Below are 25,426 nucleotides of genomic sequence, written 5' to 3'. Positions count from 1 at the left end.
AAGTACAGCCAAACTGAGGGCCTATTCTTATCCCCCAGCCCCCAGGGGAAGGAGGGGAAGAACTGGAAGATCTATCCACTGCCACTAGCCCAAGCTAAGGAAACCAGGCAGAGAGGGTCTGCCTGGAAAAAGTCACCTCTCCCAGGATAGCGCAGAATCCAAGCGTCCTTCTAAACAAAGGACACAGTATACACAGTATAAACACAGTATAGTAGCACTCACAAGTGATCAGACAGCACAGCCCACTGAATTACTCATGAATGTGAACTAGGGAGGCAAGGAGTCAAAATATAGACAGTTTATTAGAAGTCCAAAAGAAAAATGAATTAAACAAAATGGGGGAAAGAGACAGAGAGAAGTGCAAGCAGCAGCTGATGAAAAAGGACTATGCTTGGCTAGACGGACAAAAGATACTTTGCTGCATCCAGTTTAGTCAAACACCCAGCAGAGTACCTACCTGAGAGAAAAGCACACAGAATCCCAAACCCTGGGCAGGGCCTCTGAGAGGAATTTATTAGGGGGTACGGAGTTTCTTTTGGGCCCCTTCCTAAAGAGGGAGGGCGTGAAACAGAGTTGGGGGTGGCAATGGGGGTGGGCAGAATGGGGGTAAAACAGACAGGAGGAAAGTGGCAACAGCCTTGGAGCCTGGTCTATCAGTCTTCCAAATGCAGAGCTCAGGTCTACCTGCCTGCCCGGCTTTGGCAGCTAGATACAGTAATACAGAAAACCAAACACACTCCTAAGACTCTCTAAAATATTTCAAATATAGAAAATCATTGCAGGAGATTAGTAGCATTACATTTAGTAGCACAGTAGAATGAAAAGTGTCCTGTGTAAACCAAAACTGACTTCTGAACATAAGAACAGCCCCACTGGATCAGGCCATAGGCCCATCTAGTCCAGCTTCCTGTATCTCACAGCAGCCCACCAAATGCCCCGGGAGCACAACAGATAACAAGAGACCTCATCCTGGTGCTCTCCCCTACATCTGGCATTCTGACTTAACCCATTCCTAAAAATCAGGAGGTTGCACATACACATCATGGCTTGTACCCCATAATGGATTTTTCCTCCAGAAACTCGTCCAATCCCCTTTTAAAGGCGTCTAGGCTAGACGCCAGCACCACATCCTGTGGCAAGGAGTTCCACAGACTGACCACGCGCTGAGTAAAGAAATATTTTCTTTTGTCTGTCCTAACCCGCCCAACACTCAATTTTAGTGGATGTCCCCTGGTTCTGGTATTATGTGAGAGTGTAAAGAGCATCTCCCTATCCACTCTGTCCATCCCCTGCATAATTTTGTATGTCTCAATCATGTCCCCCCTCAAGCGTCTCTTTTCTAGGCTGAAGAGGCCCAAACGCCTTAGCCTTTCCTCATAAGGAAGGTGCCCCAGCCCCGTAATCATCTTAGTCGCTCTCTTTTGCACCTTTTCCATCTCCACTATGTCTTTTTTGAGATGCGGTGACCAGAACTGGACACAATACTCCAGGTGTGGCCTTACCATCGATTTGTACAACGGCATTATAATACTAACCGTTTTGTTCTCAATACCTTTCCTAATGATTCCAAGCATAGAATTGGCCTTCTTCACTGCCACCGCACATTGGGTCGACACTTTCATCGACCTGTCCACCACCACCCCAAGATCTCTCTCCTGATCTGTCACAGACAGCTCAGAACCCATCAGCCTATATGTAAAGTTTTGATTTTTTGCCCCAATGTGCATGACTTTACACTTACTGACATTGAAGCGCATCTGCCATTTTGCTGCCCATTCTGCCAGTCTGGAGAGATCCTTCTGGAGCTCCTCACAATCACTTCTGGTCTTTACCACTCGGAAAAGTTTGGTGTCGTCTGCAAACTTAGCCACTTCACTGCTCAACCCTGTCTCCAGGTCATTTATGAAGAGGTTGAAAAGCACCAGTCCCAGGACAGATCCTTGGGGCACACCGCTTTTCACCTCTCTCCATTGTGAAAATTGCCCATTGACACCCACTCTCTGCTTCCTGGCCTCCAACCAGTTCTCAATCCATGTGAGGACCTGTCCTCTAATTCCCTGACTGTGGAGTTTTTTCAGTAGCCTTTGGTGAGGGACCGTGTCAAACGCCTTCTGAAAGTCCAGATATATAATGTCCACGGGTTCTCCCACATCCACATGCCTGTTGACCTTTTCAAAGAATTCTATAAGGTTTGTGAGGCAAGACTTACCCTTACAGAAGCCATGCTGACTCTCCCTCAGCAAGGCCTGTTCGTCTATGTGTTTTGAGATCCTATCTTTGATGAGGCATTCCACCATCTTACCCGGTATGGATGTTAGGCTGACCGGCCTATAGTTTCCCGGGTCCCCCCTCTTTCCCTCTTTAAAAATAGGCGTGACATTTGCTATCCTCCAATCTTCTGGCACCGTGGCCGTTTTGAGGGACAAGTTGCATACCTTAGTCAAGAGATCTGCAACTTCATTCTTCAAATCCTTAATAACCCTTGGGTGTATGCCATCAGGGCCCGGTGACTTATTGATCTTTAATTTATCAATGAGGTCTGAAACATCTTCTCTTTTAACCTCTATCTGACTTAACTCCTCGGTTAGGAGGGGCCGTTCGGGCAGCGGTATCTGCCCGAGGTCTTCTGCCGTGAAGACAGATGCAAAGAACTCATTTAATTTTTCTGCCATCTCTAAGTCTCCTTTTATCTCCCCTTTCCCTCCCTCACCATCCAGAGGGCCAACCGCTTCTCTGTCGGGTTTCCTGCTTCTAACATATTTGAAGAAGCTTTTATTATTCCCCTTAATGTTGCTGGCCATGCGTTCCTCATAGTCTCGCTTGGCCTCCCCTATCACCTTCTTACATTTCTTTTGCCACAGTTTATGTTCCTTTTTATTCTCTTCATTAGGGCAAGACTTCCATTTACGGAAGGAAGCTTCCTTGCCCTTCACAGCCTCTCTAACTTGGCTGGTTAGCCATGCGGGCACTCTCCTGGATTTAGTGGAACCCTTCTTTCTTTGCGGTATACACCTCTGCTGGGCCTCTATTACTGTTGTTTTAAGCAGCCTCCATGCACTCTGGAGAGACTGGACTCTTTTTACCCTCCCTTTCAACCTCCTTCTAACCAGCCTCCTCATTTGAGGGAAGTCCGCCCGTCGGAAGTCAAGGGTTTTTGTTAGAGATTTGCCTGGTATTCTTCCCCCAACGTGCACGTCAAAACGGATCGCAGCATGATCACTGTTCCCCAATGGCTCAGTAACGTTTACATCTCTAACCAGGTCCTGCGTACCGCACAAAATTAAATCCAGAGTCACCTGTCCTCTGGTGGGCTCCGTGACTAGCTGATCTAAGCCACAGTCATTTAGCACGTCAAGAAATCCGGTTTCCTTATCGTGACCAGAACACAAATTGACCCAGTCAATATGAGGATAATTGAAGTCCCCCATGATTACAACCCTGTCCTTCCTTGTCACCTCCCTGATCTGTTTCCTCATTTCAAGGTCCCCATCAGATTTCTGGTCTGGAGGGTGATAGCACGCCCCCAGTATTACATTGCTGCACAAGCCTGGTAATTTAACCCACAGAGATTCTACGGTGGAGTCGGACCCACCTTCAATCTCTACTTTGCTGGATTCTATCCCTTTCTTAACATAAAGGGCCACCCCACCTCCAACACGCCCCTGCCTGTCCCTCCTGTAGAGTTTATAGCCCGGGATTGCGGTATCCCACTGATTCTCCGCATTCCACCAGGTTTCCGTTATGCCCACTATGTCAATATTTTCCCTTGTCACCAGACATTCCAGTTCTCCCACCTTTGCTCGTGGACTTCGGGCATTCGCATAAAAGCATTTATACACGGAATGCCCCAGGATGGGCTGCTTATTCGCTCCTTTGTCCCCGCATCCTCTCATTGTGCCAAACCGTCTATCACATCCCATCACCCTACCTTTCCCAATTTCTTCTCCTACCCTGCCTTTGTCTTGTTGTTCTCTAACCTCCCCATCCTCATCCCATAGGGATGAGGAGTCCTGAACCGGATGCCCCTCGGCTCCTGTCGGCCTTCCCCCAGGGATCAGTTTAAAAGCTGCTCTGCCACCTTTTTAATGTTATGCGCCAGCGGAACATTAATTCCTTAAACATGTTACAAATGCAGTCTCTATTTCGAAGAATTCTGGCCTTTGGCACTTGCTGCAGAGTAAATGAGTGTGCCTTTCAGGAACCAGCAGCTAGTTCCAGTAGCAGCCAAGACACACACAACCAAGGCATCCTAGTGCCTTGGTTCAATGATGTCAGAGGCTATATATTCCCTGTTAGGGAATGCACCAAACTTGTGCGTGGACCCCACCTATTGCTGCATAGCGTTGCAACACTGTTTCAGACACTTGACAATGATGTCACATGTCACTGCCAAACTTTCAGGTTGTTGAGCTCCATGTTGCAGAGCTTGGCTTCAGACTGTGCAGCTTAGCAGGAACCCTGGTTGAGATTACCTGATGGGGTGGGATAAAGCCATTAGGCCATTCCTACCTCTTTATTTGTACAAAATATGCAATTTGTACACACCAATCTCAGTAAGAGGGTTGGTTAGGAGCTATTGTCTCTGGGGTAACAATACAAAGACAGACTAACACACAAACATGGCTGTTTGGGGATGGCATTTCAAACAAAGGCAGGAGATCGTCCCAGCAGGTTGAGGATGCTGAGTCACCACAGATACCTCTGGGCGATTAGAAATGCCCCAAAATAGGGGAAGACACAGGGTATTTATCACAAGGCAAAACAGAAAGGCCACCTAGCTATCCTAAAGCTCCTGACAACTTTAGTCCATTCTGCACTCTTTTTGAATGAATGAAAATAGAACAATTCCAAATATAGGCCATGTAATTTAGCATAACACCACATTAATATTCTGAGGGCCCAATTCTATCCAACTTTCCAGCATCAATGCAGCTGCAATGCAGCCCTGAGGCAAGGGAACAAACATACCTTGAGGAGACCTCTGTGATTCCCCCCACTGCAGGATGCAGCGAATGCCCCGTTAGCATGGATGCATCAGTGCTGGAAAGTTGGATAGGATTGGGCTCTGAGTCAGCTATCAACAAATTATATAAAAAGGATTCAGAAACCTTCCAGCGTGATCACCTAAGACAGTTTAATGTTTTGTTACCTGCAAAAAAACCCTTAGGATTTGGAAGTCTAAATATAAATAAAGGGAATTTGTTTGCTTTTTCTTTGGCTAGGTCCAGTCTGTCTTATATTTTAATAATCCAATAACCACTATTTGTCAGAGCATTGTCGTAGGGGAGGGAGAAGGAAAAGAGAACTACACACAAAAGGCTCATAAAGAGCTGCTGAAATACCAGGAAGTTCAAAGCCCAAGCCCAACTTGTAAACATATATTAATCACCAAGTATATAATTACTCCATAGAAAGTAAAATCAGCAGTTTTGGTTTCTTTGTATTACTATTACAATATTACATTCCTCTGATCTTTCAACAATCATACTAACAGACAAGACTACAAATTTCTTCACTATTATCTGAAGCTAACCTGACAAAGTTATTTGTGGTCCAATCTTTTCCTGAAAAGCTAGCTCAAATATATTTAGCAGATGTCAGAAAACAGTTCTAACATCAGCTTCTATCATCAGTATTTTGTTTGCTCTCATCAATGCTGTGAAATCAATCATTAATATCCCCATTTTATCTCTGGAGAACCAAATACTATCGACAATAGTTGTGAGTGGTAATTTAAATATAAATCTTCAGAAAGACTTCAAGCCTTGATAACTGAACTGAGCCTTTATGTTCCAAGGCAGTATGCACTTTGTCAGGGACAAACAGGGGAATCAATCACTCTTATGCTCTGCTTATAAGCTTCCCAGAGGAAGCTGGCTAGGTGCTACAAGGAAATAAAATGAAACAAAATGTGATGCCAGGTGGCCATTGGAGATGTCCATAATATTGCTCAATTTTAGGACAAAAATGCCAATCTGTTTCGAAGACATACATATGCTTAACTTGAACAACTAAATCAGAACACAGAATATCCTCATCATTACATCACTGGAGACTGTCACAACTAATGTTGAACTAAACTAATGCACAAGAAAAACATGTAATTTTTTGTTCTTCAGTCATATTTCTGAGCACACATAAGGATACATCCTTATCCAACAATTAAGGTTTAAACTAAAGGTTTGATTCAATCAACAATATCATGCACATAAACCTTTTAGCACCAGGACCCACTTTTTAACTCTATCAGGACCCACCTAGCTTTATAAGCCTTAAAAAAAAAAAGTGTCTCACTTTATCAGCCACTTAATCCTCTGTTTTAATCCTTCTTACTATAATGGGAGGACCACCTTCTTGAGCAAATTCATTGGATCAGGACAATTCTGGTCACCTTGCCGCACCTGGCCTTTGATAAGAGCTGAGGCACTTTGGTAAGAGCTAAGAATAGAAGTAACTTCCTTCTTGAGTTTGTTGGGAGCCTACATTCATCAGATCGTGTCAATTCTGGTGGTGTTGTTTTTCCCTTGGCCTGTCTTTGATGTGGACCAACGCACGTTCCAAGGCAGCTCCTAAAGCAGGTGTTCCCAAATTTTTCTGACTGGCAGCTCCCTTGAGCTACTGGGCCATTAGCCACGGCTCCCCACTAGGGTTATAATTCCATACAATCTATAGGGCAGCAGGTTTTTCACTAAGATTGCGTGACTCCCCTGGCTGGTTCCTGTGGCTCCCCAGGGAGCCACGGCATACAGTTTGGGAACCACTGCCCTAAAGGCTACTGCCCAATGTATGAATGTCTAGGAATGTGGCTATAATGGTGTTTGGGCAGTAGTGCTCTCTCCCCAAGTAGCAGCTTGTTTAAACCTTGATACACAGAGCCTGATCTGCCCTGTAAGTTTTGCAAACCACCAAAAATTGGGTCGCAACCCATGAGTCTGGGAACCACTGTATACACATTAATGCAGAAGATCATCGCAACATGTTCTATATAGTCTTGGGAAGACAGTATGGAGAGGTCATTCTCCTCTGCAAAATATGTGAAAAAGTCTAGACGGAAAATGCCACTGGATTAATTTCACAAATTACACTAAATTTAAAAAAAAATGTCAATTACGTATGTTTGAGGGCACAATCCTAACCAGGTCTACTCAGAAGTAAGTCCTATTTTGTTCAATGGGGCTTACTCTCAGGAAAGTGTGGTTAGGATTGCAGCCTGAGAGTTCAGTCACCAACTTCAAATCACTTTTGAAAGCATAATGAGGAATTTAAAGAGAAGATTTCATTGCCTGAAGACCAATGCCTGTCCCTACAATTCTAATGATACAAAACTTACAACCCTAAGCAATGCTTTCCACATATGCCATAAGTGTTAAGAATACAAGGGTGTGCATGTGCATATATAAACATCAGATTATTTAAAATGTTTGTACCTAAACACGTTTACTCACCTGGGGGGAGAACTCCAGTTGTCATCAAAGTCAGATTTGAATTTCAGTGCATCTCCCATGTCTGGCAGATCTATTCTGTAGGACAAAAACATACACAAAACTTTTCAGATTGCTAAGCCATTATTTCACGCCCTGCAAGGATCCTTTATGACAAAACAATCTCACATATTTTATTCCCCTGTACACCAACATTTTAGAAGCTGGCTGAACAGTTCAGGTAGCCCCGGTTTAAGTACAGGTTCTGTTCCAAGAATTTGTCATAAGTTGGAACCGATGCAAGTCAGAACAGTGCTATTACACAAGTGCGAAAGCACAAACCAGGTGGACTATGCCTGCACAAAAGCACTGATGTGGCTGTGAGGCCAACTCTTCCCAGCTCAGTGCTTTCACATCTGTGTGACAGCACAAGGCCAGATTGACTGCACCTGTGGAAACTGCCCCAAGTTATGGCTGTGCATAACTTGGGTTGATGGTTAAGTCAGATATCCTTAAGCTGGGGACTACTTGTACTTGCATTCTTACATGCCAGGTAAGAAAATACTGGCACTGCTAACGATCCAAAACAGATGATCACAAAAATACATGCTTGACCCTTCAATTGTGTTCCTTTTTAAACCAAAAATATGTGGGATGGGGACAAGCAAAATAGGTAAAAAAGGCAACCTTTTGGGTGTTTCAAAACTATAAATAGTGCATAGGAGTGTGCACGACTGGGCTAGAAACCATAGGAGAGCCTCAGTGTTACACCCATCATACTGTTTTGGGCCATTTCACATGCTCCTCGCCCATTGCCTAAAAAAGAAAAAAAATTAAAGGATCAAACCTCTGAGCACCTATCTAGTTTGAGCCTTGCTAAACTCACAAAGAGAGATTTGCAGATGACCAAATCTTATTAGCTGATGAAACACCACAATTAGGCTAGCAACGACACATGGGAGTTCATTCTCTTGCACAGTGATTCAACTCTAATGTTTGTGCTTGTGTAAGCAAAGAAGAAGCTTGTTATTGTGCCAGAGTTCCTTAGCCCCTCTAACTCACAGCACTATTGCGCAAAGGATGACTTGTGTCACAGTCACCAATAGCGTTCTGTACAAAATGCTGAAAATGAGTAGAGTGCAGGTACTCTGTGATAAAATGGAGAACACTGTGCTGAAGATGCAACTTTATATGGAAAAGCACCCAGCATAATTCAGGTCTATTTCTAAATGGCAAAAGTTATGTTTAGTCATTTCTCCCATGTTTGACAAAATTAGTTAATTTTCAACCATTCCTTCTGTTGCTAAAGTGTCCGCAAGCGCTCAATTCCAATATTTACTATTTTATATCTTATCTTTGACAAAAGAGTCAACCTCAAGGCAACTAACAGAAAAACAATCAAAACTAGTGTTCTTCAACTGTGGGTTATGAAGCCTTATTTAGAGCGTCACAGCAACCTTTCAAAGTCTGTGCAAGAGAGGGCGTGGAGCCAGTCCAAAATGGTACTGCCTTATCAAAACTGAATTATTGATATAATCCAGCACAGCCTCTTCTTGCTGTCTTGCTCTACAGCTCCTAAGATCTGCTCTGCTCAGGCTGTTACCTCTCAGGGTTGTCATGAAGACATGTGGTAGGGGAAAATGGGTGGGGGTAGGTGTGGGCAGATTGAGTTCTGGGTAGGGGGCAGGAACAGCAGTGGGTTCCCAGTCTTACACTTTTATCTATCATTGGGATTATGGCACAAAAAGTGTTGAAGACCACTGATCTAAATAATAAAACTAAACAAATCGTAAACAAGACCAGCAACAGAAATTAACAAAATAGAAGCAAGGAAATATGACCCAAAGAACAGAAGACAACCCAGGTAAGAATATCATCAGCTTAGCCCAAAGGCCTTCAGAAAGAGCCAGGTTTTTGCATGGTGCCTGAAGATGGGGGACTCAGGGGCCTTTCTGGGGAGAACATTCCCCCAAGTTGGTGCCATTGCTGAAAAAGCGCTACTCCTACTGTGCAACTGAACCTCATTTAGCAGCAGCACTCAAAGTAGGACGTCCAGTGTTGCACAGAGTGCACAAGATGCAGGAGATGGCAGTACTTAAGATATCCAAGTCTAAAGCCATTTAGGGTTTTAAAGGTGAAGAACACAATTGTTAAGTAACTCCCTCCCCAAAAAGCAACTTATATAAATCAAACTAAATCAGAGTTCAGGGGGTCCCCATGTCCACAGATTCACTTATCTGCAGCTCGGGGCTGTGGCTCCCTCGCACGAGTCCCCACCAGAGGCTCCTCTGAGCCTAGTAGAGGCTACAGATGTCTGCCTGCGGCCTCTGCCAGGCTGAGACTAAGCATTTCTGTTTAAAAAACATGACGTCCAGTTTATCAGTGAAACTGGAAGTGACTCTTTAATGCCTTATAAGGCTTTAGGAAGCCCATGGAGGACGTCCACAGCCTCTGCTAGGTTCCAAAGAGTGGGAGGAGATGTTTGCCCATACCCACAGTTTCACTTAACTGCGGGGGGTCCACAACAGAACCCCCATGGATATGGGAGCATGTCTGTTATATAATCTGTTTGATCTGTTCCAACCAAAAGTCTAGTTGCTGCACTCCATACCAATGAAGTTACCAGATTCTTCTCAAGACAGCCCTATATAGACAGCCCTCTATAGAGTTTGCTGTGGTAGCTACAGCTCACAATAAATCATGCATCAAGGTAAAAGCATGCTACAAAAGGTGAGAAGTATTCAATAGCTGATAAATATACTACAAAGCACAGCCTTAGTATTTGTACCTTTCAGACAGCTGCAAATTACACATAAATTGGTCATCTTCATTCAGTTTATGTATTGGGTTTGAGCAACAATATCGACTGGTGCAGGTTCCACAGCAGAACTTCTCACAACGTCTTTCTGAATATAAGTGCCCATCAGAATTTTCATATGCCTTACAGTTTTCACACAAACCTGCAAAACAAAACGAGTCATTGCACCAGATAAATCATATTATAAAGTTTGATCATTCCCACCAGATAATTCAGCACAAGACTAAAAATCAAAATGGTTTCTCTGGTTTGGACCTTTTCTCATCCTCAAAACATTTTGCACCTTCGTGCATATACAACACACACACTCCTTTCAATGCTACATAATTACACCCTTCCAAGGCATCACAAGGTGTGTGTGTGGTAGGGTGTGTGTGTGTGATATCACTGAGTGGAGAAAAAACTTCAAAAGAGCAACTAGGACATTAGTAAGACCCCTACTGAAATCATGGGACAAGGACATGCAGGGTTGCCAGGTGTCTTGTATTTTACAAGTTGGTCTGTGCTAGAGTCTTTCAGCAGTCCTTCAGTTCGGCCTAACACAGAGCTATTATGCATCACATAAGAGCAGTCCAGTTTGATCGGGTCAAAAGCGAATCTAGTCCAGCATTCCATTTCAAATTGTGGTCAATCAGATGCAACATTGCTCTTTGAGAGAAATCCATTGCAGAACTTGCTACTATCTCCACGGACAAATAGTCAAAACAGCATACAAGATCTTCAGCAAGAGATCCCTCCCTCTAGTCTGATCTTTTTTATTCAATGAAAGAATCAAATTCACTGTCTATTTAGCATTAAGAGAAAATGGTATTTAAAATGGCCACACAATTTCAGTTAACTCCACTAAGGATTGCCAACAGTGCATATCTTGGTAACAGCAGCTGTTGATATTGTAATTTTATTTATTTGAAAAATTTCTATCCTGCCTTTCCCATGCCAAAGCAAATGCCCAAAGCAGCTTACAAATTTCCATAGTAAATATACAACAACTAAGGGGGGGCATCACAACAATTAAGGGGGACACACACAACAAAACAAGGCATTAAAACATTAACTTTAACTGTTAAACACTAAAACAAAGCAAAACCACATACACATTTTTGAGCCACTTGGGGGGACTAGGACAAAGACCAGCTAGTCTAGGGAAGCAGTCAAGCCACAGCACTACTACAGAGGCGCAGGCAGCAAACAGCCACTGATCAACCAAATGGCAGGCGAAACAGGTAATAAAACAGACGAAACAGGCAAGAGCAAGCATGCTCATTTTTCAAGTCTTAAATGGTGATTTAGAGCAAGGGTCTCCAAACCCCAGCCCAGGGGCCAGATGCAGCCCACGGCAAGTCTCTATCCAGCCCACAACCAGGCTCCTGTCCCCTGAAAGCCCCTGGCCCACTTTGCCAAACATGACTGGAACTATGCTCTGGTTGCATCTGGTGGGTGTTCTAAGGGCCAGAAAGGTTGAATGAATGAGCCCATTCAATCACTTATTCACACATCTAAGTTCCATCTCTAATTTATTTATATAAATTCTATATTTAAATTTTTTTTCGACCCTCAAAACAGTGCCAGACATTTGATGTGCCCCTCTGGCCAAAAAGTTTGGAGACCCCTGACTTAGAGTACAATTCTGGAGAATGGTAACACAGATTTTGCCTGGTTTTCCAATGACAAGCTTCCTGTTGGCACAAAATGAGACAGAACAATGCATCCAACTGTTATCCCTGCTAAAGGTTAGGGCAGCAACTTTCAACCTTCTTTCATCTCACAGCACGTTGACAAGGTGCTAAAATTGTCAAGGCACACCATTAGTTATTTTTTTTTTAAAAATTGATAAGGAACGCGGGGGGGGGGCTCACATCCCTCAATGGTCCTACTAAGTGACCTTTTCCCAAACTACAGCAGCGCACCTGCAGAACATTTGCAGCATACCAATGTACAAGGCACACTGACTGAAGATCACTGTGTTAGTGTATCATACGATACACTGTGATACACTGTGTATCACAGTGATATGTGATATCATATGATACACTGTGTTAGTGTATCATACGAGATCTCATAGATCTACAAGTACCTTTACAAGGGTGACTTTCTATTATGGGATCCTGCACTGATGTATACACAAAGTCTTAATTCACAATGGATAAAAGAGCTACATCCTGTATAACAGGGCTTCTCAAACTGGGGTGTTGCAATGCCCCAGCCTGAGGGCCCTGGCCTCTGCCCCCTTAAGGGGCAGGGGCAGGGGGGAAGCAGCGATGCAATCCCCAGGATTGCGTCGCTAAGGGGGCTGCAGGAACTGGCATGCACTTACCAGCCTCCCAGGGGTTTGAGGAGTCTTGCGCGACCCTCCGCAAGGCTTCCCAGCCTTCAAAAAGTGAAAGCAGAGCGATTGAGCTCCTGGTTTTGCGGAGGTGGAGCACACTCACTCTGCTTTCAGTTTCTGGAGGCTGGGGAGCCCTGCAGACGGTTGTGCAGGGCTCTCTGCACCCCCAGGTGGCTGCTGAAGGGACTGGTAAGCGCATGCCAGTCCCTGTAGCCCCCTTAGCAAAGCAATCCTGGGGATCATGTTGCTGCCTCCCCCCCGCCCCCACTGCCTTCCCTGCTCCCACGCAATAACTTACTGTGGTCCTCAAACTCCCTGAGAGTTCGAGAACCACAGTTGTATAAAATGAGTTCATGGCTTAGATACGATTCTATATCATGCTCAATGTGTTCAGGCCTGTCATGGGAAGGAGTCGGCAGCACCCATAGGTAACAGGGTAAGCTACTCCAGAAGCAGCATGGTGGGCCAGTCGCAGCTGGAGTTCACTGCCTGGGAGGCAAGGAACTGAATGGCCATAAAAGCGATCCAAGCCATGAACCTGGGGCAGAAGATGGAAGCAGCCAGGCCTGACTTACCCTTGCCAGGTCTGCCCGTCAACAGGCAGGACTCACTGCTGCCACCAAGTGGGTTCTGCCCCTCCATGGGACAAGAATCGGCATGGGGCAAGTGGGAGCTTTGCCCTGCTTGCGACCATTGTTGGCTGCAGCCAGGAGCAGCAGAAAGAGTACAGGCTAGCTCTTCGCCTTTCCTGAAGGAGACAGAAGCATACAGCAAAACCAAGACCCACACAGGTAACCTTGAGCCATACTATGACTGAGCAGATGCCCTGAGTCTCCTGGGGGAGACATCTGCCCCACCTCACTCTTGAAGGGACCCCATCCCAGAAGGGATTCATCTTATTTGGCTTTGGATGTGGGGAGCTGTGCTTTTTGGGCTGGGAACTGTTTCGCTGAGATATGCCTTCTTTTAGTTCGACTGGGTCATCCTGCCCCCTGGTGAAGTAACATGGAATAGAACCTGTACTGCCAAGAAGCTTACTGTCTTGCATGGTTTCTCATAGGGTCAATCCCTCATGTCCTTGGTTGACCCATTTGCCGCCGCCACCCCCCCTCTGAATTTGGGGATGGGCCGGCATAGCCAGGAGACGTGACAGGGCCAATATTAATTGTATACTTAATTATCCATATTGCATGATTTTTTAACTGCTTTTTATAAGCAATTTCTAGGTATCACTATTATCTGATAAATGAAAACTTTTTTTGAAATGAAAATGACTGCTACAGCTATTTTTGCATAGGTAGCTGCATAAGAATATGCTGAATCCCGTTCTCACCAACACCATCTATCCAGATTCCTCCTATTTTTAGTTACTGATTGCAACAGCTAGTACTAACTTATTTAAAATTATTTAAAATATTTACACTGTACCCTAAAACAGCCGTTGACTGCTCTCTCTCTGCCACTGTGTCTGTCAGGAATATATTTCCCATGCAAGCAGCAGAGTCAGGTCCAAAACAAACATGATGTGGGAGATCTGTGATAAATCTCAGCCCCATCCTGCGCACAGGACCTTGAATTTTGATTGGGGCAGTGTTATTTGCAGTGGGAGTGTGCAACTTAACCCTTCCCCTGTACCAGAGACATCTTTCAGCAGATGGCCAAAAATAAGCACAGAAAATAAGTAACGTAGAAACTCATTAGCTGCAAATGACAGAAAACGGGCAAACCTTGTTCGTAATTTCAAGATATGAGACAGCCCAATTATAACATGGGGCAGATAAATTGCTTCTGGGAGCCACACGCAGCCTGTGGGCCTTATGTTTGACACCCCTGCTCTAGGATTCAATCCTGCTTGTACCAACAAAAACTTAAGGGAAAAGAAACCCCTAAATTTATTTTTTCCCCTCTAGTTTTTATACCATGTTGACAGACAAAATGAAACCCTGAAAAGTAAACAAACACAACATATTTAGCAACATTCCACTTAAACCTTGCCACATAGTTTCAAGGCTCAACTCAAGCCACTGGCTTGAACCTGCAAAGCCCCTCACCCTCACAGCTCAGGACCTGAACTGCATAACTAAGACGTCATCCTTCCTTGTATGAACCCACCCACATATCTAGATAAGAACATAAGAAGAGCCCCACTGGATCAGGCCAAAGACCCATGTAATCCAGCTTTCTCTGTCTCACAGTAGCCTACCAGATGCCTCAGGGAGTACACGAGACAACAAGAGACCTGCATCCTGATGCCACTCCCTTGCACCTGGCATTCTGAGGTAGTCCTAAAAGCAGGAGGTTGCATATGTTCATCATGGTTTGTAACCTGAGATAGACTCCAGGAATCTGTCCGATCCCCTTTTAAAGGCATCTAGGCCAGATGCTATCACCACATCCTGTGGCAAGAAGTTCCCCAGACTAATCACACTGGGTAAATAAATATTTTGTTATGTCTGTTCTAACTCTCCCAACAATTTTGGAGAGTATCTCCGGTGCTGGTGTTGTGTGTCAGGGAAAAGAACAGCGCTCTCTCCATCCCCTGCATAAGTTTGTGCGTCTCAATACCGCCCTGTTCCAATAGGGCCCTGATCAGAGTCCAAGAACAAGTTAGAACAGCAGTCTGAAGGAATTTAATCTCTGCAGTAGTTACCCCAGTATTTAAAATTGATTGTCCAGGTGCAAAACAAGAGCCATCTTCATGACTTCCCACCCCGGCCCAAATCAACAGCCCATTATTATTACACATTCTTGAAACTTAAATAAGAGAGCTCAACCATGGTTTCCACATTGGCAGCAAGCCATATGTGTAGTTTCCTGCCAGTGGCTTTTAGATTCTCAGCAGGCTTTATCAGATTTTAGGTTCTTTTGCTTTTACCTCGCCTGTGTGAGCAGACTTAAAATGACAAGAAAGGCAGGATATAATTGCTCTAAATAAATAAAACAAACCTTAATATTGTTTCCCTTGCTGGCAACACAGTGGATACACATTATATACAAACACATATGGACTCTTTATTATAATGTGTAAGTGGCCTCCACTTCTACAAATCAAACACATAATACCAGCTTGCTTTTATAACTAAATTCTATTTATTATTAAATGCTTTGTCTTGCAGTGGAAACACATATGGCAGTCCTTCTTCAGCTTCAAACACCTCTCCTAATTCTAGGGTGTTTTGCTTTTCTAAAGACCCAATTTTTGCGCTTTGCTCCCACAGCAGTTTGCTGTTTCTTTAGACAAGAATTGCTTTACAGACAAAAAGGGGTGGGGGTCCAGAGAAGATTAGACACCAGCCACAAGCCATGAGTAGAGGTGAATGAAAACGTTTTATTTTTTTCACAGATTTTGTCACTTTCCAAAGTTAGAAGTGCAGAAAGCAGTGTTATGCGTCTTGACTCCAAGGGCCCATTTTTATAAATTATAATCACTTTTAACTTGTGCTAAGTAAGGTAGGTTGTATAGTGTCAGCCACATGCATGTAGAGTTTTTAGAGAATACGCAGAGATGTTAGAGAATGGTTTTATTTTTTGCAGTTTTTGGTGTCTTTTTTTACAAAATGAGAAGTGCAGAAAGCAGTGTTATGTGTCTTTATTTCGTTATCTGGTGTGCTCCCTGGGGCATTTGGTGGGCCGTTGTGAGATACAGGAAGCTGGACTAGATGGGCCTATGGCCTGATCCAGCGGGGCTGTTCTTATGTTCTTATCACTGAAAAAACCCACCTCTAGTCATGAGGCAATGCTGTTTAGAAGGAAGAGAGCTACCATAAAAAAATATTGGCCAATGGCATGCTATCAGCTGTGAACCAGGCCACAAAAAAATACAGGAGAAAGATAAAAGATTAATTTGAAACAAGCTGGAGCAGTCTCAATACTGTAGTTCCCTAATTCCTCTTGATATTGAAAGGACTTTTTGTCACTGGGCCTCCGAAGGCCTACAGAAGCAGTCAGAAAGTCACTTCCAGTTTACTTCTGGGTTCATGAAAGTGACTTCCAGTCACTTCCAGAGGCCCTGCAATGGAGAAGGAGGTGGGTCACGGCAGGGTGGGAAGTTTGAGGATATATTATTCTCTGTATTAACCTATATATTGGAGAGTATGAGCCCATTCCTGTAGTCCGCGGTGCAGACCATAGTCACAAACGTGCCGTAAGGCATGTTTCCAGGACTTACCGCCGGGCTCCTGCCAGAGCTGGCTCAGCTCCAGCCGGCACTAAGCTACCGCCCAGCGGGCGCCCGCGTTCCATGGCTCAGCGGTGCCTGCGACCGCCAGGCTGATGAACAGGGAATGGGGGCGTGGTCGGGGGCATTCCAGGGGGCTGGGGGAGACAGATCCTAGGCGCTCGTGGAGGGCTGTGCGCCCTACACGAGCGCCCTCACTTTAGCGGCAACCAAACAGTCACTACTAAAGTGAGTAGCCCCATTGTCTCCTTCTCAACAAGGAGAGCCTCCCATGGTAGCGTGGAAGGCTCTGGATCCGGCCGGAGCCTGCCAGGGAGCCGCCGGGCCCTCAGCTCCGGGCAGCTCAGGATTGGGCTGTACCTGGCCCTCCTCACCCCAGCAGTGTCTCTCCTAGTGGCTGTCTGCTGGTGTTCTTTTGCATCTTTTTAGATTGTGAGCCCTCTTGGGAGCCATTAGTTGTTTGATTTTCTCTGTAAACTGCTTTGTGAACTTTCCATTGAAAAGCGGTATATAAATACTGTTAATAATAATAATAATAATAATAATAATAATAATAATAATAATAATAATAATAATAATAATGTTAGAAGCAACTGTTCTGCTCAGTTTAGATTTGTGACTATGAAGTAGTAAATGAACACCCTTCATGAAGGGAGGAATTCCTCTGATGGTGAAATATCACACTATTCACGAGGCATTATGCAGGACCAAGCCATCACTAATACGGACTCATTTACATAGGGCTTAAATGTGGAGGTTACACAAAAGTTCTTCAATATTAAAACTCAGGACTGGGTTCAAAGAAAAGGTAGAAAAAGGGCGACAGTTAAGATCAAAGATTAGCGATGTCTGATAGTTGCATTCCTTGGGTGCAAAAAGTCGAGATCATACCAACAAAGGTGTGTGGTCATTGTACATGGATGCAGCAACAACAACAACAATGGTCTTGTGATATCTGTACATGTATGAAACAGTTATTCAGTTTGGTAACCCAAACAAATCCTGGATAGTCTTTTCTTGGAATAGGCAAATAAGGACACCACAAAATAGTGTTTAATTATTGCTACAGTAGGGAATGTGCTTGGATTTAAAGCTAAAAACACAGCATTTGTATAGTAGGCATACACATCTGCTATTTTTAGGATTTCCACTACATGTGTATTTCTGATATTTTCCAGCGTGATGGGAAGTTGCCATAACAAATGTCTCAAGAGAATAATAATAATAATAATAATAATAATAATAATAATAATAATAATAATAAAACTTTATTTTTTATCCCTCCCTTCTCCCTAACGGGACCCAGGGCGGCTAACAACATATTAAAAAACAATAGAATTTAAAAACATTAATACAAACAGATAAAAACATTTAAAAACACACTACAGGGCCATAAAAACAGTAGTCAGATTAAAAGAGTAAAAGAGCAGATCACCGAGGAATCAAGCCTGTAAAACTAAAAGATGTATAAAAAAAGTTAAGAAGGCCAGAAATCAGAAGGCTTGTTTAAACAACAGTGTTTTCAGGCCTCGCCGAAAGCTCTCAAGAGAGGGAGCCATTCTCAAGTCAAGGGGAAGGGAGTTCCATAATGTTGGTGCCACTACCGAGAAGGCCCTATTTCTTGCAGCCACCCCCCCGGACCTCCTTGGGTGGCGGCACTTGCAAAAAGGCCTTCTCTGATGACCTGAGATGGCGAGCCGGATTGTACAGGAGTAGGCGGTCTCTAAGATATCCTGGCCCAGAGCAGTATAGGGCTTTAAAGGTCAAAACCAGCACCTTGAATTGGGCCCGGAAACGAATGGGCAGCCAATGCAGCCCCCGGAGAAGTGGGCTGACAGAGTCAAACCGCCTGGCTCCGGTGACCACACGGGCCGCCGCATTCTGTACTAATTGTAGTTTCCGAACCGTCTTCAGGGGCAGCCCCACATAGAGCGCGTTACAGTAATCTAACCTCGATGTCACCGTGGCATGGATCACCGTGGCCAGGTCTGCACGATCCAAGTACGGTCGCAGCTGGCGCACCAGCCGAAGCTGAGCAAAGGCCCCCCTAGCCACAGCCGCCACCTGGGAATCCAGGAGCAGCTGCGAATCCAGGAGGACCCCCAAGCTGCAAACCTGCTCCTTCAGAGGGAGTGCAACCCCATTCAGAGCAAGTCGATAATCCAGCACCTGCATCGAGGATTTCCGAACCAGGAGAGCCTCTGTCTTATCCGGATTTAATTTCAACTTGTTAGCCCCCATCCAGATCCTCACTGCTTCCAGACAGCACTCCAGGCCCTCAACCGCCACCTTGGAGTCTGGAGGAAAGGAGAGATAGAGCTGGGTGTCATCAGCATATTGATGACACCTCACTCCAAACCCCCGGATGACCTCTCCCAGCGGTTTCATGTAGATATTAAATAGCATGGGGGACAGAATTGAACCCTGTGGCACCCGCACCTCAAGGGCCAGGGTGTCGAACAGGCATCCCCCAGCACCACCATCTGGGACCGACCCTCCAAGTAGGAGCGGAACCACCGCAAAACAGTGCCTCCAACTCCCAACTCGGCCAATCGGCCCAGAAGGATACCATGGTCGATGGTATCGAAAGCCGCCGAGAGGTCCAGCAGGACCAACAGGGACGCACTCCCCCTGTCCAGTCCCCGGCGTAGGTCATCCACCAAGGCGACCAAGGCAGTTTCCGTCCCAAAGCCCGGTCTGAAACCAGATTGAAAAGGATCCAGATAATCCGCTTCATCCAAGACCCTCTGGAGTTGGGCCGCCACCACCCGCTCAATTACCTTGCCCAGAAACGGGATGTTGGAGACTGGCCGATAGTTATTCAACACAGTGGAATCCAGGGAGGGCTTCTTCAGGAGGGGGCGAACCACTGCCCGCTTCAAGGCGAGCGGCAATGTCCCCTCCATCAAAGAAGAGTTGACCACCCTCCCCGTCCACTCAGCCAGTCCCCCCCGGGCTGCTCTAATCAGCCAAGCTGGGCAAGGGTCAAACAGGCAGGCAGACGGCCTCACACTCCAAAGGAGTCTGTCCACATCCTCAGGCTGCACAAGCTGAAAAGAATCCCACAATACTGGACAAGCAGTTGCCAAGGGGACATCAACAGACATTGTCAACGTGGCATCCAAGTCGCGACGAATACGATCGATTTTATCTGCAAAGTGTTGGGCAAGCACGTCACAGCGGCTGACCGTGTATTCCTCCTGGACTACCAAAGGGGCCTGATGAAGGAGGCCCCGCACCACACGGAACAGCTCTGCCGGACGGCTATCAGCAGACGCAGTGGTAGCAGAGAAGAATGATCTCTTCGCTGCTACCACCGCCACGGAGTAGGCTCTATAATGAGCTCTACTCCGTGTCCGATCGGATTCATCATGAGTTTTCTGCCACCGTCGCTCTAGACGCCTGCCCTGCCGCTTCATAGTTCGCAGCTCCTCAGTAAACCAAGGAGCCGCTCCGAGTCTGCGGCGTGGCAGAGGTCGCTCCGGAGCAATCTCATCCACAGCCCTGGACATTTCCCCATTCCAGAGGTCGACCAGGGACACAGATGAGGCGCCAGTCTTGGCAGTGGGAAAATCCCCCAGGGCCCTCAGGAAGCCTTCAGGATCCATTAGCCTCCAGGGGCGGACCATAGAAAATGGTCCCCCGCCTCTGTGGAGGTAGGAAGTCGCAACAAGCCTAAACCCTACCAGGAAATGATCTGTCCATGACAACAGAGTGATGTTGATCTCCTCTACCTCCAGATCATTGCCCCCATGCCCAGCTGTGTACACCAGGTCCAACACGTGTCCTGCTGTATGTGTCGGGGCCCAGATCTTCTGGGACAGGCCCATGGTTGTCATGGCAGCCATGAAATCCTGAGCTGCACCTGCCACAGGGGCCTCAGCATGAACATTGAAGTCCCCCAGCACTAACAGGCGGGGGGCCTTCAATGCCACCCCCGAGATCACCCCAGTCAGCTCAGGCAGGGAGACTGTTGGGCAGCAGGGCGGGTGGTACACCAACAGAATCCCAATCCTGTCCGGCCCTCTCAACACAACATGCAAGCACTCGAACCCAGGAGACTGCTGGACAAGGCACCTGGTAAGGGAGATGGACTCACGATAGACCATTGCAACTCCCCCTCCCCGTCCCTGCAATCTTGGCTGCTACAACACCTGGAAACCTGGCGGACACAGTTCAGAGAGACTAACGCCTCCCTCCCCGTCCAACCAGGTCTCTGTAATGCATACCAGGTCGGCTTTCTCATCCAGGATCACATCCCGGATGATACAGGTCTTGTTATTCACCGACCTGGCATTCAAAAGCAGCAGCTTCAGATCCAGGGACTCACCGCCAGGACCACCAAGTACCCGAGAATTGAGGGAAGGACCAGAAGGGGAGATAATCTGCCTACGATGAACTCTTCTTCTCCTGTAACGGCCTGTCCGACCCCCACCACCATATCTCCCCTGGCCCGTCACACTCTTGATAGTGGCACCCTTCCCTTCCCCTGAGCTCCCTCCGGAGTGAACAGACATGTGGCGAAACCAGCATTTAGTTTCAAATACAAAATCACTTGGTTTTTTTTGTTTTGTTAAGGCCTCTATAACAATACAAACAGACTCAAGCACCTCTCTATGTTGAATGGTTTCCTTTTCAAAGACCTCACCCTGGTTTGTTAGAACAAGGCTTGCTTCCTTTAATTAACATTAACAGATGGCCCTGCTCAACTGCTGCCAATGTTCTGGTTCAAGGAGCCTACAGTTACACTTATGTTGTTGGCAACCTTCAGTCCCGAAAGACTATGGTATCACGCTCTGAATGGTGGTTCTGGAACAGCATCTAGTGTGGCTGAAAAGGCCGATTCAGGAGTTACATTTACTGCTTGCAGTATTATTTAAATGCCAACAACAGCTAAACAAATGTGCCTCCTCTTTTAGAAAAGGAAAAGCTATTAGCATTAATACTTGAATTTCTAGACCAAATAATGACATGAAACGTAAATGACTGTTTTGTATGTCAGCTTTCCATTAGTCTATCTCAGCAGCACTCTAAGTGCGGTCCCCATTCAGACCTTATCTGAGTGTTCTGTCCAGGCACCTCGCGGTCCTCCTTGTCTGGAGGACAGGGACACTCTGGGCAGTCGTGTCTATTGCCTGGCATCCTAGAAGGTCAGGTAACAGGACATCCAGGCAGTCACAACTGCCCAGAACGTCCCTGTCCTCTGAATGAGGAGGACCTCACACAGTGCCCAGGTGGAACTGAAAGCTTCACTCACTGGTCAGATCAGCCCAAACCCCAGATCCAGTCCCAGGGATGGGGTTCGAGTGGTCCTGATCTATCCTAATGACCTACTGTAGTGATTTTCAACCTTTCTCATCTCATGGCACACCAACAAGGCACTAAAATTGTCCACACAATCAGTTTTTTTACAACTGACAAGGCACAATGCACTGCTGGCTGGAGGCGCACATCCTCTAATGGCCCTACTGTTACTGGGGGGCCCTGTATCTGCTGATCCCATACCCATGGATTCACTCATCCATCGGGACCTCCACGCATACCTCCCTGCACATACTCCCTCCAAAGGCGGAACAGAACCCCCACGGATACTGGGGCATGCCTGTATACGACTCTCAACCAAACTTCCATGGCACACCTGCAGGCCATTTGCAGCACACCAATGTGTCGCAGCACAGCAGTTGAAATCACTGACTTACAGAAACTGCTTTTTTGCACTATATGTAGTTCCTTGTTCTGCCCGCAAAGACCATCCACCAACTTTAAAGGTTCTAAAACTATTCTCCGCTTCCACAGGAAGATTATGGCATGTTCCAAGTTTCACAAGTAAAAAATGTTTCTTTATACAGAGTGTTTTTCCCCACTTGATTACTTCTCTGTTGTAACTGTTTTTAATACCCTTCATGGGGTATAAGATCATGGTTAAAAAGCAGGAAACATAGTACTGAAGTCAGTGCTATATTTCCTGCTTTCTAACCATGATTTTCATTTACACAACCAGCAGTCACCTCTCCTTAAGTCTTTCAAGCTCAACCTCTAGGCCTCCCTTGTTAAAAAAGACATTCTTCCTTGCCTTCATTTTAGTTCTAGTCTGCACAAGCTCATTTACTGACAACTGCTTTCAATATCTGTAACAATTTGCCAAACTGTTTCCTGGACAGCCTCCCCTAACTGGAATTTTTGCAAGTGATATAATTGTGCAAGAAGCAGTGTTATGAGTAATGTAAACCATGCCTGATGATAGTTGATGCAAGCGGTATATTTAATGGTCATAAGAACATAAGCAAAGCCTTGCTGGATAAGGTCAAAGGCTCACTTAGTCCAGTGCCCCCGTTTCTCACAGTGGCCCACCAGCTGTCCACAAACAAACAAGAAAGGCACACTTCCTCCCTCCCACTGGTCCCTTGCAATTGATACTCAGAAACATACTGCAACTGAACCTGGAAGCAGCACATGGCTATCCTGAGTAGCACTTTGTCCTCCACAAATGTGTCAAATCCCCTTTTAAAGCCACTCAAGCTAGTTGCCATCATGACAACTTGTCTGAAGTGCTTACTTTTGTCCATCCAGAAACCCCCACCAATCACTTTATCAGGGTGACCACACTTATTCTAGTGTGGTGAAAGAGGAAGCCCTCTGTCTACTCTCCCCAACCCATGCATAATTTTGTAAGTCTAATTCACCTTCCCACCTCCCTTTGGGGGAGATTTTTCCAGTGGTGGAAGCAAAAGTTTAAAGGTACTTGCCAGGAATTCAGATGAGCAAAAGAAAGCACAAACCAATGACACAGATTCAAACATGGCTAATGACTCAGGTTTAGGATGAAGACAGAAATTCTAAGGCTGTCATCCTACATGCTTATGCCTACTTGTGAGTATGCTCCATTGAACGCAATGAAACTTACTCCCATGTAAACATACACAGGCTTGTGCTGCAAGTGTGGAGGAGGTAGTTGGAGCCACAGGCTGCAATCCTATCCACATTTTCCTGGGAGTAAGCACCACTGACTATAATGGGACTTAGTTCTGAGTAGACATGCATAGGATGGGGCTCTGAGGCTGCAATCCTATCCACGCTTTCCTGGAAGTAAGCCCCATTGGCTATAATGGAACTTACTTCTGAGTAGGCATGCATAGGCTTGAGCTCTCAATCACTGCAGGAGCAGAGCCTTACTTTCACTCTAGTTCCACTGCCTGTCTGTCTTCCCCTCAAGGCAACATTCTGGATAGCCAGAAGCACTACACAGTGGAGAGCAGCTCATGAAAAGCGGAAGGAGGTTTTCCAGGCCCAGGGCAAGAGCCCAAGTGAGGTCCTCTGTGGCCAGTCCAAGCCCAGTGCTCCCAAATGCCAGCTCCAGGGCATCCTCCAGCAGTGGCAGCAACTAACATTCTCCTCAGAGGTACCCAGACCACCCCCAGCTTGAGGGTGCAATCTTATGCACACTTTCCTGGGAGTAAGTCCTACTGACTAAAATGGAACTTACTTCTGAGTAAACATCCACAGGATTGGGTTCTTATTACTGTTAACAGTATTTATATACTGCTTCTCAACAAAAAAGTTATCTAAGTGGTTTACAGAGAAAAATCCCATGACTCATGGTTCACAATCTAAGGGCTCACAATCTAAAAAGATGCAAAAGGGCACCAGCTGGCAGCCACTAGAAAAGACACTGCTGGGGTGAGGAGGGCCAGTTACTCTCCCCCTGCTAAAAAAAGGAGCCACTTGAAAAAAGTGCCTCTTACCCAGTTTGCAGCGGTTAGGCTTCTTAGGCTACAATCTTATGCACACTTTCCTGGGGGTAAGCCCCACTGACTCTAATGGGACTTACTTTTGAGTAAACGTTCCTAGGATGGGCCCCGAGGCTGCAATCCTAGCCACACTTTCCTGGGAGTAAGATCTACTGACTAGAATGGGACTTACTCACCCCTGGCCACCTTCTCACCAGCCCTGGTGGACGCCGCTCCCTTCCCGGAAGGCCACCCGGACCCTCCCAGCAGCCCTTCTCCCTCCCGCTGCTTCTGATCCCCCACATCTGCAGCCAGGCCAGCCAGTTCTCGATGGCCCCGACGCAGGGGCAGCCCCCAGCAGCGGCCAACGGGGCAGGCTCCCCCCGCGCCTTCCCAGGGTCTGGCTCTGCGAACTTCCCCTCCTCACTCACCGCCCAGCGGCAGCAGCAGGAGCCCCAGCAAGGCGCAGAGGGCCAGGGGGCTGCTTTGGACCAGCGCCATCGCCTTCCTCCCCGGGAGCCGGAGCACAGACCCCGACCAGACGGCTCTGAGCCCGGCGAAGGGCGGCTCCTGTTGCCCGTAAACCAAACAGACCAAGCTCCGCCCTTCCTTTCCCTTCCCTTCCTTGGACGGCCGTCGGAGCAGGAGCCAGAGGACCGCGTGCGCTCTGCTCTGCTCTGCTCTGCTGGGCGCCGCGGGGAAGCGCCGGGTCCCCCTGCAGCCCCGGGGGACACGCAACAGGTCCAGCTCTGGGAGCGCAGGGAAGCCAGAAGACGCTTCTGAGCGTGTACAGAACACCTATTATTAACTCCCACCCACCCCAGCATCTCAGGCTGCACTCCTAGCCACGCTTACCCGGGAGCAAGCCCCATAGGACTTACTTCTGAGTAGACATGCATAGGGTTAGGCTCTGAGGCTGCAATCCTATCCTCACTTACTGAGAGTAAGCCTCATTCA

At 46.4% G+C, this 25,426-nt stretch overlaps 1 protein-coding gene across 1 annotated transcript in view; it reads right to left on the bottom strand.

The window, feature by feature from the left end:
- SHISA5 (shisa family member 5) overlaps positions 1 to 25,062 on the bottom strand; it is a 42,521-nt gene extending 17,459 nt beyond the window's left edge. The window contains exons 1-3 of the mRNA XM_066615938.1: positions 24,901 to 25,062; positions 10,210 to 10,381; positions 7,446 to 7,520 (exon numbers count right to left, since the gene is read on the bottom strand). Of these exons, the coding sequence (XP_066472035.1) occupies positions 7,446 to 7,520; positions 10,210 to 10,381; positions 24,901 to 24,970 (317 nt within the window). The 5' untranslated portion in view covers positions 24,971 to 25,062. The remainder of the gene's footprint in view (positions 1 to 7,445; positions 7,521 to 10,209; positions 10,382 to 24,900) is intronic.
- Between the last annotated feature and the right edge of the window lie 364 nt (positions 25,063 to 25,426).

This window comes from Tiliqua scincoides, chromosome 2 (assembly GCF_035046505.1).
Source record: "Tiliqua scincoides isolate rTilSci1 chromosome 2, rTilSci1.hap2, whole genome shotgun sequence".
Lineage (NCBI taxonomy): Eukaryota > Metazoa > Chordata > Lepidosauria > Squamata > Scincidae > Tiliqua > Tiliqua scincoides.
This window is presented reverse-complemented; position numbering and strand designations above follow the sequence as displayed.